We start from the raw sequence: 16,673 nt of genomic DNA, 5'->3' as shown, positions 1-16,673 counted from the left end.
CATTCCATTACTAAACTCTGGGACCCACTTTAAATTCCTTCTAATGACTGTTTTAAAAATTGGTGAAGGGGAGGTGGGTTGTTCACATCCTCAAAATACAATTCTGGGGGCCAGAATACAATTTCTGCTCTAGTCTCCTCCACAGTTCATTTGCTGTTCAACTGATTTTAAGTGTACAATTAGGTGTTATTTACAGGTGCAGTGAATAAAGGATGCTTCTTGAAGACCAGTAAACAGCAAGTGGTCAGATCACTTTATTTATAATCAAAATGAGACAAAGGGAAAGTGAATATTAATTTCATATCTCCCTTACAACGTGCATTTTACAAGCAAGATAAATCACATTTCAAAACAAACCGAAGAAGTGACTTAAATCCAGCATTTTGACTCGAATGTAATTAGATCACCAGCTCAAAGGTTTCATTTTCAAATAAATGAAATTATCACCTTGAGTTATTTTAAAAAAAGGACTATTTCTGTTTCTGATACAGTTTGGCTATGTGCATTGATATTTGGGAGTTACAGAAACTGTTCACAGCATTTGCTTGGAATGCAGCTCTGTGCCTAGGAGTGAGTTCACAGCCTGTTTTCTTGCATACACTCAAAGAATCCATCTTGATTAGGACATTGATTGGTTTGAGTACATAGTGAGACTGAATACTTCCTTAAAAAAACTATTCTAGCTTCGAAAGCCACTTTACCAGTTAACTTTCCTGAGGGTGGGGAAAGAAGAAAGAATGGAGGGGATCTTACTCAGCACAGTAACAGATTTGGCATAAGATTTTGTAAGTAAATCTTTTTATCATAGAATCTGGACAGTGTGGAAACAGTCCCTTTGGCCCAACAAGTCCACACTGACCCTCCAAAGAGTGGTCCACTCAGACCTGTTCCCCCTACCTTATGTTTACCCTTGCACATCCCTGAATGGTATGGGCAATTTAGCACTATCAATTCACCTAACCTGCACATCTTTAGACTGTGGGAGGAAACCAGAGCACCCGGAGGAAACTCTCTCAGACACTGGGAGAATGTCTGTCTGTGTGGAGTTTGCACAGTCACTTGAGGCTGGAAGCGAACCCAGGTCGCTGGTGCTGTGAGGCAGCAGTGCTAACCACTGAGCCACCGTAAAATGCAGGTTTATTAAGATTGGTTGTGTGAAGTTTAAATGATAATATAACCAACAGGAAGTCATTTAAAATCACCAGCGAAGGAAACAGTCAGTAGGACTTTGTCCCATGCCTTGGGTTATTTTTCAATCTAGATTGATATTTATTGACACTAACTGAGAAACCATGCTTGAATCGAAACTTCAATCAACAAATTTAACATGTAAATTTTAATTTGGGCCAGAAGTTTATTTTCATAAAATCCCTACAGTATGGAAATAGGCCATTTGGCCCAACAAGTCCTCATCGATCCTTCGAAAAAGTATCCCACCCAGATCCATTCCCCTACTGTATTAATCTACATTTCCCCTGACAAATGCACCTAACCTACACATCCCTGAACACTATGGGCAACTTAGCATAGCCAATTCAGCTAACCTGCACATCGTTGAACTGTGGGAGGAAACCCACACAGACACAGAACATGCAAACTCCACACAGACAGACAGTTGCCCATTGTGGGAATCAAACCCTGGTCCCTGGCTGTGAGGCAGTAGTGCCTAACCACTGTGCCACCCCTAAGGCAGTAACGTGTTTTAAAACTTTACATGATGCCTACATTTTGTTCCAAACCCTTTCCCCAAACACTGAAGGCATGTCATTCTTGAGGCACAATTTTAAAATGGTATGCAAGAAAAATAATTGAGTCCAACCCATTTTCACAAATGACAAAATGAACCTGCTTTAAAAAAAAATATTATTTGTAGGCAAACCTAGAGGTCTTGACTTGAATGTTCAAACCTAAGCCATCTGATTTAGATACTGCTATTTAATCTTTTCCCTTACCCTGTTCCCTCCAACATCAAGAGGTAGAAATGTTTTTGTTTTGGTAGAAAGATTGGAGGAGTGAAGTGGGTTAACAGTTTTCAAACTTACCCAGTTGTTGGTGTCCAGCATTGTAACTCTAACCCAATTAACTAAACTGGGTGTGGTTCTGGTTGGCTTGAACTGTCATTTTCATGATTTTATAAAAATCACATTCAAATAACCCTCAAAAGAATAATGTGTACAAATGACATCTGCCTTTCTACATTAAGAAATATTATTCATATTTACTTACAGCAGTTTGCACATTGTCTACAGTTACACAATTTTTAAAAATTTTGTTCCAATCACTTAAGTTTTATAATTTTGACTCTGAGCATAACCACACTGCAAAAGGCAGTTTGTTTCCATTAACTACAAGTTTGTTGTATCCACATTCAATTTTTTTTGGATGGCTGGCCACTGGAATGAAAGTTTTATCTCCCAAAATATAACTTTTGTGCTAAGAAAATGAACATCTCCATGGTTTTGTTATTTGACATGAGGGAGTCCATTGGTGATACGGCATAAACTATTAACATCAGTTGCCTAGTCTTGTAAATGTGGTGGCCTGAAATTACCAACAAGATTTCCTTCCTAAGTTAAGAAATTTTACAGGTGAAAATGCAGGAGGTATTGAATAAGCTATTAAGGACACAAACATTTAGTAATTGTCTGGGGTCGACTGAGTATGGTTTTCAGCAATTCTTGTCCCCACCCCCAATCTAAACTTAGAGTAATACTTTAAAAGAAATGCAAAGCCTGATTATTTGGAACCTGCAAATATTTAGCCAAAATTTGTGTTCTATAAATATGGTTTCCAACATGGAACTGGAAAGGAGTGTTGAGGGGCCAAGTAAAGACTAATAAAATGATAGCATACCTTATATTTAACTTTCAGATTTAAGTCAAAATGATATTCATTAACAAAAAGCATTTAACGTGTTTATTACTACATTTTTTTCATACGTTTTCCTTTGTACTTAATTATTAGAATGCCTTGGTTGCACACTGTCCTATTTCAATGCAGTTGTCCAAGGTAACTTGATTAACTTGTTAATAAATTTGTAGATGGGTAGAGGTTGCACCATCGCGCCAGGCTTGAATGTAGTCCAGGATGACAGTTCGACACAAGGGGCAAGTTTTTTCTCTGTTGAACCAGAGTGAGATGCACTCTTCACAGAATATGTGCTTCAAGACAGAAAAAAATAATTAAGACCAGCTAAAAGATTATTTTTCTCTCACTTCCTTTTTTCACCCTCGTTAAGACATTTACCTGACAGATGAGGAGAAGAGGTTCTCTGAATTCTGTCTGACAGATGGGGCAAATATCTCCAGCCTCATTGCACTGAAGCTTGCTGGCTGCAATCCCATAGTGCTTCAACAGAAAGTGAATTAATGGTTTTTATTAACAGAATATTTATTCATATACATTTTTTATTTTAAATAATCTGCAATGAGCACCAACTCTTTCCATTGTCAATATTTATATAAAATTGAAACATCTGACTTAAAATGTAAATGTTCTGAAGAAATCCTAGAAACTGTACAGTATGGAAACAGGCCATTTGGCCCCTGGTGCTGTGAGGCAGCACTGCTAACTACTGAGCCACCATGCTATGCTGCCTTAATATTTAAAGTTGTATTGGCCTTGGTTACTCTTTCATTCTCCATAGCTGCTGCCAGAACTGCTGAGCTTTTCAGCACTGTTTTTATTTCAGATCTGGGAGTACTTTATATACAGTATTTCAATTTAAAAGCAAAAGCACAAAGCACCTGTAACAGATAATTGCATGGCCTGTGTAGAGTTTGTGGTGGTGGAAAAGCACAGCAGGTCAGGCAGCAGCTGAGGAGCAGGAGAATGGAATGCAATCATAGGCTAACGCCCAAAATATCAATTCTTCTGTTCCTCGGATGCTGCCAGACCTGCTGTGCTTTTTCAGCACCACACACTTTACTCTAATCTCCAGCATCTGCAGTCCTCACCAGTAGGTGGTCTATAGTTTTAAAAATATATTTAACTCAGCACAAAAATGCTTAAAAAAAAGTAAATCACAGCAGGGCTTGCATCATTTCAATCATATGGGGCAATTAAAGATTAAATAACATCATAGATCAGAGTTACCTAAAATAAAGATCAGGAAAATATGCTATAGATTAACAGATAGTAACCTAAATGATTCACTTTTCCAAATACATACGTTAAAATGAAGGCTTAAGTTCAATTGCTAATAGACTAATTAAATATCCAGTTGAGCTTATTTTGTCATTTGGTATGTAGGAAGCTTTTCATCCAACACACGACATTTCAGGACAAGTACCAACATAACAGAATATTTTCTGCTGTATGAGAAGAGTATGTTGATTGATGGGTAGCAGCATTGCCAAGAAGAATGCACCAGATAACAGTCAGTTAACTGCCAAATTGTGCTTAAATTTTGAACCAGGCAGTTTGACTTTGACTGGTCAAGACATCACCCTGAAAAATATACCAGAGAATGGCTGGTACTTATTTCATTGAATTTAAACAGGCAGTGTATATATGTTCTGTTTACAGAGAACAAGGCCCTTTGACTCAAATTATGTAGCTTCCTGTATGTGTAGGTACATGACATCATGCAAACGACTGAAGAAACTCAAGTCTGGTCCTCATTCCTGATGAAGGGCTTTTGCTGGAAATGTCAATTTTTCTGCTCCTCGGATGCTGCCTGACCACCTGTGCTTTTCCAGCACCACTCTAATCTTGAATCATTCCTGTTTCACTGTTGTGTGGGTATAGGTGAACCTTCTCAACCAGTTAGGTTTTGTAAATGGCTTGCAGAAAACATGGGCTTTGAAAATAATGGCCAGAATAAAATCAAGTGGGGTGAGTGACCTAATCTGATGACTTGGTGAGTTCTTGTGTTTCCTTTGGAGACAAAGAAATTTGATTTTTTTAAAAATTACAAACCAAACATGTTCTTAAGTTTTTTTTTAGGGTTTAGCGGTAAAACAAGGAAGTTTGTGCAATATTCAAATTATTTAAAAAGGTTGTTAGAGGAAGCAAATGTCTTTAAGTTTGGGGTCTTCTTATTTTGCCTGCTTTATCTGGAAATGCATTTACTGTATCCAACAAACATTAATTGCAGTGTCAGAAGGTGACCAAGAGGTGGCAGCAGGCCAGTACACAGCATCTGCCACTGTTATATGAGAAATGACCATTTGAAGGGGATTTTGTTAAAAATTCATTCACAGGACATGGGTGTCACTGGCCAGGCCGTATCCTTCGAGGGCAGTTCAGAGTCAACCACATTGCTGTCTTTCCTGGTCTGGCCTTCAAGCAACTCCTGACCCACAGCAATGTTCTTCCCGAAAGGACATCAGAAAACCAGGAGAGTTTTTGCAACAATTCGACAATGCAAAAGAGAGAAAAATGAGTTTATTATAACATTACTATATTGAACTTATTTACCTGTTTGTGGATTAAACTCTTCAAAGCCCTCTTAAAATTGTTCCACCGATCATAAATACCAAGGAGCTAGGGATCAAAAACAAGGTGTCAGAAACAACAAAATAAAACAAAGAACTGCAGATATTGAAGATGTGAAAGAAAAACAGTAATTGCTGGAGAAACTCAGCACGTTGAGCAGCAACAATAGAGAAAAAAAAAGAGTCAAAATTTCAAGTCTAGTGACCCTTCTTTGAAACACAAGAACTCAAAACATCAACTTTGCTTTCTCTCCAGGGATGCTGCCAGACCTGTTAAGTTTATCCTGCAAATTCGGTTTGTGTCAGAAACAATAACTGTATTTAAAATTCAGTAGGTGATACATAGCTTAAATTCTCTGACCAATTCACAACCATCCAATAAGTCACAGCATGAATTCCCAAACCCCTGAACCAAAATGTGATGATGCTTAATCAAGACAGCCAGACTAATGCTGGAAAATTTAAATTTAATTGATAAATGAATAATGAAGTGACCAGCCAAACTGGTTTCACTCGTAGGAAATTACATGTAACTACAAATCCACAACAATGTGGCTGCTTCTCAACCACCCTTTAAAATGCCATAGCATGCTTTTTCAGATGGCATATCACCAACTGCTCAAGGGTGGTTAGAGAGTGGACTTAAAATGCTGTCCTTGACTGTGCTCACACCTATGAATAAATTTTTAAAAATTCTCCTTCTCCACACTCTCCACTGCTTTCTCATACACATTGGAATGTAGAATATCAGGTGGAAGAACTGATCAACATTCAGCCCCATTGATTTCTGAAACACATCCTTCTTATACTTAAGTTTATTAATACTCGTTCCTTTCAATTTCTCATTTTCTCCAATCTATTGGATTTCTAATTCTGGGAGATTACTTACATCTTTCTTAGTAAAGGCAGACCACAAAGTAATCATTTAGCTTCTCTACCATTGCTCTATTCCATATTATAAACTCTTCTGTCAGCAGTCAGTGTCAAGAGTGTGGTGCTGGAAAAGCACAGGTCAGGTAGCATCCGAGGAGCAGGAGCATCGACGTTTCGGGGATAAACCCGGGGCTTATGCCAGAAATGTCAATTCTCCTGCTCCTCAGATGCTGCCTGACCTGCTGTGCCTTTCTAGCACTACTCTACTCTGAGCTCCAGCATCTGCAGTCCTCACTTTCCATTCTTCTGTCTGTAATCAATCCACATGCTTTAGTCAATTTTTAAAAAAATACATAGATGTTTTTAAACAGTCTATTTCATATTCAATTCTCCTTTTCTTTATTGGTTACTTGGTCATTTGCTGCATTCCAAACTCCTTCCAGTCCTCAGCTTTTCTACTATTCTGGCAAAATTAATAGACCTTCCTAATCTTATACAATGCTTAACGTCCTTTGTTAGCCAACATTTTTAGGGTTCTTTTGTGTCTTGAAGCAACATATATGTGCTGTATACTACTTAATAATTCCTTAAAAGATTATTCATTGTCTATGTACAGGTATACCTTTCAATGCATTGTTCCAGTCTACCTCAGTCAATTTGCCCCTCTCACCTTCATAATTTCATGTTCAAACTACTTTATTTTCAACCTTAAATGTAAATTTTTACAAGTTTTATGGTCACTGAACCCTAAAGATTATTTTCACGACAATTGATTGATCAATTCCAGAATACTTTGTTCTAGAAAACCAGCTCTCTCACATACAGATAAGGAAGAACACCACTTCGACTGCGACAACACATCCATCCTTTCAAGCCAAACAGAATTCCAACCAGAACTCCATCAACAAACACATTGAGTTAGAGCCCACCTAACACCCCTGAGAAAAAGAACAGGAAATGACATCACCACAGAAAATGACATCACCAACCCAAAGAAACCCAAACATATAAATAAAAAGCATGAATCAGCAGTAGTGTTTCGCCTGGAGGCCCACTGATGATGTTATCTACTAGGGTGACGAAACATCTGGAAATGAACCTTCCAGCTCAGCGAGCAAACCTACATCCGGAACCTCAGTCTGAACTACAAATCTTAAAACTCGCCATCTCTCTCACACTTTGGAAACCCATCATCCACAGTATTAATGCTTATTATGTTTACCCAGATTGAGTCACCCATGATTAACTGTATTACCCATGCAACATGCTTCTCTAATCTCCATCGATACCAATGCACCACACTAACACCATTATTTGGTGGCCTATAAATAGCTCATACCGATGTTTGCTGACCCTGGCTGTTTGTTAGCTTCACCCAAATAGATTCCACATTTTATTCCACCAATTCTGAGATCCTCTCTGACTAATATACTGAATCCATTCCTTATCAGTACAATACCATGTTCTTTCTAAATGTTAAATCTTTGCAAGATCTTTTTACCTGGGGAGGTGTATGAGACAATACCACAATATGGTGATATTGAAAATTTGCTACATGAATGTATGTTCTTTAATATAGCAGCATAAACTAATATTTTCCTCTTACCTTGAGTATGAGGTAGAACAAACTTAATAGAATACCAAGAGTCCAGATTGTGAAACCATCTGATTCTTTATTACCGATTAGGTACCAAGACCAAACTGGTAAGGGTATGAGTGAGCGGTGAAATTGGCTCACTTCTTCAATAACCATATACCATTGACCCTTTAAAGAAAAATAAAGTGGTAAAAGTCAATAAGCAAATTACACAACTATGCCAAGTCCTGCAATAATCAAGATAACTTGAATACGTAAATGTTACATCTTCCCTTATAACTCTAAACCACCTTGAGCATCTTTGAATAAAAAAATTTATTAATTCCAATGTACTAAGTGTACATTGTATGCACACATTGTAGAATAAGTAAGACAATAGTTTATCTAGTCCATAGTTTCTTAAAGCAGACAAGTCTACAATTGTATCCACATCAATTCATTATACAACTAGCAAAATCACCTAAATGTTTTGCTCATTGTAAACTAATTGATAGTGCAGTTCTATTTAAAAGACAGCCTATACTAGGCAATGTCCATTGTGAAATTTTTCTGTTAATATAGATCTGTATTTAAGCTAGACTATTTCATTAAAGCCAGAAATGACCTGAAGAGAGACAGGTTTACGCTAAAGCTCAGAAGCATCAGGCATGTTAAGATTATAATCACATACAATAACTTTTTTAAATAAGATTTTTCATGGATTACAGAAAGAAAGATGTACTTTTAAAAAAAAAGTCAGGAGTTTCATACCTGTTTGCAAAACGTATTATTCACTTGGAATCAAAGGAATACTGCTTCAGTTTGATAACTTCAATTTTAGTTGATTTAAATACTTCAATGACTATGACTATAAATTAATGTTAAATAACAGTTTAATTGTTCTTAAATTTGAATATTAAATTGCAATAGTCAAAATTCTGACCAGGATTTGCCAAGATTAAATAACTGGCTTTATTGCCCCTAAAGTCATTTTAAATCTTAAGTGTAGCATCTGCACATACTGATCTACTGTGACATTGCATACAAAAGGTGAGGTTGAACATGATATGCCTCAATTTTGTATTATTAATGATTAAATTGGAAACAAAGTTAGTTTGAATGCAAGTCTGTACCACAGAAAAATTGAGGCTGTAAGTTTGCTCGCTGAACTGGCAGGTTTGTTTTCAGATGTTTTGTCACCATAGTAGGTAACATCATCAGTGAGCCTCCGGTGAAACACTGGTGTTCTGTCCCGCTTTCAGTTTGTGTGTCTTGGTCTCTTAAGGCGAGTGATATCATTTCCGGTTCTTTTCTTACAGGTTAGTAAATGGGATCCAAATCGACAGGTTTATTGATAGAATTCCAGTTTGAATGGAAGGCCCCTCAGAATTCCCGTGCGGGTCTCTGTTTAGCCTGTCCTGGGATGGATGTGTTGTCCTAGTCAAAGTGATGTTCTTCTTCATCTGTATGTAAGGATATTAGTAAAAGTGGGTCCTGTCTTTTGGTGGCTAGTTGGTGTTTATGTATCCTGGTGGCTAGTTTTTTGCCTGTCTGTCCGATGTCATGTTTGTTACAGTCCTTGCATAGTATTTTGTAAATGACATTCATTTTTCTGGTTGTTGGTACTGGGTCCTTTAGGTTCATCAGTAGTTGTTTCAGTGTGTCGATAGATTTGTGGGCTACCATGATGCCAAGGGGTCATAGAGATCTATAGCATGGGAAGATCCTTTGGTCCAACTCATCCATGCAGACGAGATATCCCAACCTAATCTATTCCCACTTTCCAGCACCCAGTCCATATCCCTCCAAACCCTTCCTATTCATATACCCATCCAGATGCCTTTTAAGTGTTGCAATTGTAGTTGCCTCTACCACTTCCTCTGGCAGCTCATTCCATACATGTACCACCCTCTGTGTGAAAATATTGCCCCTTAGGTCTCTTTTATATCTTTCCCCTCTCACCCTAAACCTATGCTCTCTAGTTCTGGACTCCCTGATCCCAGGGAAAAGACTCTGTCTATTTATCCTATCCCTGTCCCTCATGATTTTATAAACCTCTACAAGGTCACTCCTCAGACTCCGGTGATCCAAGGAAAACAGCCCCAACCTGTTCAAATCCTCAAACCTTGGCAACATCCTTGTAAATCTTTTCTGAACCCTTTCAACTTTCACAACATTCTTCTGATATGAAGGAGACCAGAACTGCATGCAATATTCCAAAAGTGGCCTAACCAATGTTTTGTACAGCTGCAACATGACCTCCCAACTCCTGTACTCAATAGTCTGGTAGCCATCTCAGAGATGTCTTTGATGCACGGTAATGTGCTTATCCATTCATAGTCTGTCGCATTGGTACATAAAGATTTTTGGCGAGAAATATCCAGATTGTATTTGTGGAGTCGGTTGTGAGCATCATTATTTATTTCTCTCAGCATTCTGTGGCCGTTCTGTTCTGATATTCTTCTGTCTTGTGGGATGTTGAGCAGTGGTTCGTACTGGAGTCATTTTGGTAATACCTGTTTCTTGAGGCATTCATGTAGGAAATACAATTGATCCCAGGTGGCATTCAGTTGGATGGCGTTGGTTAATTGAGAACTGCAGACCTGCATCGACAGGAAAGCAACACATACAGACCAATACTTAACTATAGAAGCAATCATCCCAACACTCACAAAGGGAGCTGCATTATTTAAATGGGCCATAACACACTGCAGCACCCAGGAACTACGAGCAGCAGAAGAAAAATACCTATACAGTGTATTCTAGAACGGGTACACAAGCACAGTCCGCAGACTCTTAACAACAAATCCAAACAACGTGGCCAGAAACTCTCGCCACACTACCATACAAAGACATCTGAGATGACAACCAGACTACTCCGACCCTTTGGTATCATGGTAGCTCACAAACCTACCAACACACCGAAACAGCTACTGATGAACCTGAAGTACCCGATACCAACAACCCACAAAATGAATGTCATTTACAAAATATCATGCAAGGACTGTAACAAACACTACATTGGACAGACAGGCAGAAAACTAGCCACCAGGATACAGGAACACCAAATAGCCACAAAAAAACAAAAGACCCACTATCATTAGTATCCTTAAACACAGATGAAACAGGACACCACTTCGGCTGGGATAACACATCAAAACTAGGACAGGCTAAACAGAAACACGCACAGGGATTCCTAGAGGCCTGACATTCAAACCAGAATAAGCACGTTGATTTGAACCCCATTTACTAAGATGGTGAAAAAGCACTGGAATTGATTTCACCCATCTTAACAGACTAAAACATATATAAATAGAAAGCAGGACAGAAAACCAGATGTTTCACCAGAGGTTCACTGCTGATGTTACCTAGTACGGTGATGAAATGTCTGAAAACAAACCTGCCATTTCAGCGAGCAAACTTACAACCTAAGCTGCAAATTCCACCCCCCCCCCACCAGCTTTTCACTTCCTTCTTCTCAAAACCAACTCTAAGTTTTGGCCACCTCTCCTGCTGACTTTCTTTCTGAAACTTCTTGGGGTGTGAGTTTATACAGGTGTAATAATATGCTTAGAGAATCTATAAACAGTAATGAGATTTTTTTTTAAAAAAAGCATTAAGGGCAGGCTCAATCAAAACATTTGAGAGGGAATTTGTTTTATTTTCAGAGAATAATAAGTGTCCAGGCTAAAGGGAGAAAGGAAGGGAATGGTACTAAGCGAAGTCTTCTTTCAGAAATCCAGCACAGAAACACACTGAATGGCCTCCTTCAGTAACCATTTTATGATTCAACAAAATGATCAGTTAAATTATTTTAGCAGAATTGGAGGCATGATACATGTTTTAGCCATCAAAATTGAAAAGTGGGGGGATCCAAGATGGCGGCAACCCAGTAAGACTGAGTCTCTATAGTGCTCCTCCCAAGACTTGGGTACAGTGGATCACCCACCCCTTACCAAGCTCATCAAATCATTTAAATAGTTGTATAATTTAATTAGTTGTGTAATATTACATTTAAACAATTCAATCTTAAGTTAAAATGACTAAAGGGAAGGGAGCCCGCAGCTCTCAGCAAGCAGGAACCCCTCCCCCACCCTCTCCAGCTGCAGCAGAGGCGTCCACAGCCAGCCCGGGGGACTTACCAACAGTCACAAGCCTTGCAGAAATGCTTTCCAAGCTTGACTCGAAGATCGATGCCTTTATTATCGAATCCAGAAATCGTTGGGAGTCGCTCTCGGCCGCGCTGCAGAAGCACGACCGAGAGATTCAAGAAATTGAACGCCGAGTCGGAGGGGCAGAGCTAAAGGCCGCGACCTCCGAAAATACCGCTCAGTCGGCCGTGGATCAGGTCCGGACTCTCGAGCAGCGAGTCCGGACCTTGAAAAATCATATTGCTGGGGGGTTTGGTTAATGTTGGTGGGGGGAGGTGGTTACCTTATTCAATTTTACCTCGGTCTCTAGGAGCAGGGTTGTTTTCCCTTCGTTATTTTGTATTATCATATTTAATTATTATTTGTTGAGGTGGTAATTTTATAGTTATATGTTTATATATGGTATTAACATTACCAAATATACCCAGGTGTTGGTATGGGTGGGGGTAGGGTGCTCACTGTTAACTCTAGCTTTGTATTATATTTGAATTCTCCTCATTTTACTGAGGAGTGCCTGGGTCAAGGGTGGGGCATTGGTTGGGAGAGGATATGAGGGACTTTTGGAGAGGAAGTGACGCCCCCTGGGAACAAGGGGGAAAGTCTCCACTTAGATACGTTTTATATTTTTTTTTAATTTAGAAATAGTTTTTTACTGTATTGTTGTGGGTGTATTAAAGAGGCTTTATTTTTGTAAATTTTACATGTTCTACGCTCGGGATGTTCTGGATAGGGTTCCCCCTCCCGAGGGGTCTCGGATTGGCCCAGAGGATTATGGTTGATCAGTCGGTTAAGTGGTGCACCTGGAATGTCAAGGGGAGTAATTCGCCACTCAAAAGGAAGAAAATATTATCAAATCTTAAGGAAAGAGTTGATATAGCTCTCCTACAGGAGACACACCTGTCAGATAAAGAATACTTGAAATTACGACAGGGCGGATTTGATCAGGCCTTTTTTTCTTCTTTTAGCTCAAAAAGCAGGGGAGTTGTTATTCTTGTTCGGAAGAATTTCCCTTTCAAAATCCTAAAGCAGATAAAAGACGAATTTGGACGATATATCTTGATTAAAGCCCTCATAAATGGAGAGGAATATGGGATTTTAAATTTGTACTGCCCCCCAGCACACCCCTTTAAATTTATAACGGAAGCCTTTTCAAAATTGATGGCTTTTGATGCCCGTCATATAATTATAGGGGGAGACTTTAATTGTATTATGGATCCGGAAATAGATAGGATTCCCAAGAGTACTGCAGGAGTATCTCCCAGAACTAGACAATTGATGGATCTGAACAAAGAATTAGGATTAGTAGATGTATGGAGATGTATGGAGATGTCTTCATCCACAGGGTAGAGATTTTTCTTTCTACTCTAATCCACATAAATGTCATACCAGAATTGATATGTTTTTTGCCCCCTCGATTTTTTTAAATTCCATATCATCCTGTAAAATAGGTAATATAGCAATTTCTGACCACGCTGCTGTATATATGGAAACTAAGGCGAGGAACAATGGGACATCCCCTCGGCATTGGCGTATGGACCCCTTCCTAATGAAAGATAGTAAATTTGTAAAGTACTTCTCTCAAGAATTTAAAACTTTTTTAGAAATTAATTCAGGTACAGCTAGCAACCCGTCAATGATGTGGGAGACCAAAGCTTACACGCGAGGCTTGATCATCTCCTACTCAGCGACCCAGAAGAAATTAAAGGGAGAACAACAGCGTCTGCTTGAAGCCCGCTTAAAAGCAGCTGAAATAGCATACACTGATAGACCTTCTATTATTAAATTGCAAAGGATTACAGCTCTTAGGACAGCTCTAAACACTACACTTACTCAAACGGCTAAGAGGGAAATATTATTTGCAAAGCAAAGATTATATGAATATGGCGACAAACCGGGTAGATACTTAGCATTTCTTGCAAAGAAAAAAAAGGCCCCTCAGACTATTATGTCTATCAAGGAAAGTACGGGTATTTTGACTCATGATCTCAAAAAGATTAATGCGACCTTTAGAGAATTTTATTCCGAGTTATATAAATCACAGGATTGTGAAGATAGGACGAAGAGGATGCAGTCATTTTTTAAAAATTTGACTTTTCCAGACCTAACTCCGGAACAAGTATCGGTCCTAAATGCTCCTCTTACACCCCAAGAAATAGTTGATGCAATTAGGCACCTTCAAAATGGTAAGGCGCCGGGCCCAGATGGTTTTCAAGCTGAATTCTATAAAGAATTTACAGAAATACTGGCTGGTCCACTTATGGACATGTATAACTATGCATATAGTCAGGGCTGTCTCCCGCCTTCGCTGAAAGAGGCAAATATCTCTCTTATCCTTAAAAAAGGAAAGGACCCAGAAGATTGTACATCATACAGACCAATATCCTTGCTAAATGTAGATTTTAAAATCCTCTCTAAAACGTTAGCACTGAGACTAGAAAGGATACTGCCACATATTATAAAGGAGGATCAGACGGGGTTTATTAAGGGCCATAGATCATCCAATAATGTTAGAAGGGCTCTGAATATAATTCAAGCTTGTCATCAGGGAAAGATACCAGGAGTAGTGGTTTCATTAGACGCGGAAAAGGCATTTGATAGGGTCGAATGGTCATATTTGTTTTACACATTGGAGAGGTTTGGCGTTGGACAGGTGTTTACCAAATGGGTCTCAACATTGTATAGTGATCCCAAAGCAGTTGTGGTTACCAATGGATTAGGCTCGGATAGCTTCAGTGTGGGTAGGGGCTGCCGTCAGGGATGTCCCCTCTCGCCATTGTTATTCACGCAAATAATTGAACCACTAGCAGAAGCTATACGAGCTGATCCTAATATAGTGACCCCAAGGATTGGTACAGGTAAACATAAAATTACCCTTTATGCAGATGATGTTCTTCTATTCCTCAGTAACCCTTTGATGTCCATACCTCGCTTAATCCAAGTTATTAATACATTTAGTGCATTCTCAGGCTATAAAATTAATTTTTCAAAATCGGAGGCTATGCCAATGGGTGGCCTTGCTATGATACCCCGCTGAGCGGACGGATCCCTTTTTCCCTTTCGCTGGTCCCTGGAGGGCTTCTTATATTTAGACATTTTTATTACTCCAGTATTTGGTCAGTTGTATAAGGCTAATTTTGTGTATTTATTGGAAAGGATAAGGCAGGACCTCCAGCGATGGGGAGACCTACCAATTTCCTGGTTGGGTAGAATAGCATTAATCAAAATGAATGTCCTGCCCCGTCTCCTATATCCTATGAGAATGCTTCCGGTGATGCTGCCGAGGACGGCTTTATGTAAATTATATGGCTGGCTGAGTTCCTTTATCTGGAATCATAGGCAGCCCCTCATTAAGCTGAAGAAGCTACAGCTTCCACAGGCAAGGGGTGGATTGGACTTCCCAGACTTTAGGAAATATCAGTTAAGTTCCCTATTAAGTTACATAGCTGATTGGGTCTTGTCTGATCCACAATCAATTTGGTGGGCATCGAGGCTTCTCAAGTAAAATACCCACTTATTAACCTTTTATTCTCAGACAAGAGGAAAATCATTACAGATCACTGTAAAAACCCTATAATACTAAATACAATCAAGGCTTGGAATATAATGCGGCAAAATGAGGGTAATTCACATAAAACATCCCCCTATGCACCGATAGTGGGAGCATGGGGATTCCAACCGGGGTTAACAGACGCCACTTTTAAACTCTGGAGATCCAGGGGTATCTCATGTCTAGGGGATCTATTTAAAGATGGGGTCCTGATGTCTTTCGAACAGCTGCGTCAGAAATTCGGATTACCCAATGGAGACCTCTTTCGATACTTCCAAATTTGAGATTATATACAGAAGAAGACTACGTTATTAGATAGTCTTTATAAATCCGATAGAGAATGTAGTGTCCTACGACCAGTGGGGGTATCTTCCGTCAGTACTATTTATCATCATTTACTACATGATGAAGTATCGGGAGATATGGATAATCTGCTTAAAACATGGGATCAGGATCTGGGACTAGAAATCTCCACAGAAACGTAGAATGATATTTGGGAAAATGCTAGAAGAATTGCTATTTGTAACAGAACCCAGGCTATCCAGCTGAAGATACTTCATAGGGCCCATATAGCACCGGTTCGATTGGCAAAATTTAAGGCAGGAGCATCTCCAATGTGTCCTAAATGCAAAATAGAGGTGGGCACTCTTGTACATTGCTTATGGACCTGTCATAAGATCCGTAGATATTGGACTAAAGTAGCAAGTACCCTGACAGAAATTTTAGGAACGGAAATTAAAGTGGACCCTGTATCTTTCCTCTTGGGCTTTTCGAACTTTCCCTCCCTGGACACGTACGGGAAGAGACTATTTTCTATTCTTTCTTTCTGTGCAAGGAAAAATATTTTGGTGAACTGGGCGGCTGAGGGCCCCCCTGGACTTTCAAATTGGCACAGACTAATTATGGAATGTATTCCCCTTGACTTCCTTACAAATATGGTGCACCGAAAGACCGAATTATTTTCTAAAATATGGCAGCCCTTTTTGAATTATATAAATACAGATATTTCGGCTATCCTAACAAGGGCTTTTATTTAATTGAGATTACAAACCTGGCTGGTCCGCGGCCCCTCGGGGGAGGAATACCGC

General features: G+C 39.2%; 1 protein-coding gene across 1 annotated transcript in view; it reads right to left on the bottom strand.

Annotated features, from left to right (window-relative positions):
- Window positions 1–232: 232 nt before the first annotated feature.
- rnft1 (ring finger protein, transmembrane 1) overlaps window positions 233–16,673 on the bottom strand; it is a 46,733-nt gene continuing 30,292 nt past the window's right edge. Inside the window, exons 6-9 of the mRNA XM_043718121.2 lie at window positions 7,918–8,076; window positions 5,422–5,487; window positions 3,247–3,348; window positions 233–3,161 (exon numbers count right to left, since the gene is read on the bottom strand). Coding sequence (XP_043574056.1) covers window positions 3,027–3,161; window positions 3,247–3,348; window positions 5,422–5,487; window positions 7,918–8,076 — 462 coding nt within the window. The 3' untranslated portion in view covers window positions 233–3,026. The remainder of the gene's footprint in view (window positions 3,162–3,246; window positions 3,349–5,421; window positions 5,488–7,917; window positions 8,077–16,673) is intronic.

The sequence above is a fragment of the Chiloscyllium plagiosum genome, unplaced genomic scaffold (genome assembly GCF_037043375.1).
Source record: "Chiloscyllium plagiosum isolate Xiang-an unplaced genomic scaffold, Cpla_swu_hap1 HiC_scaffold_31, whole genome shotgun sequence".
NCBI lineage: Eukaryota > Metazoa > Chordata > Chondrichthyes > Orectolobiformes > Hemiscylliidae > Chiloscyllium > Chiloscyllium plagiosum.
Note: the sequence above shows the minus strand (reverse complement) of the source record. Positions and strands in the feature narration are given on the sequence as shown.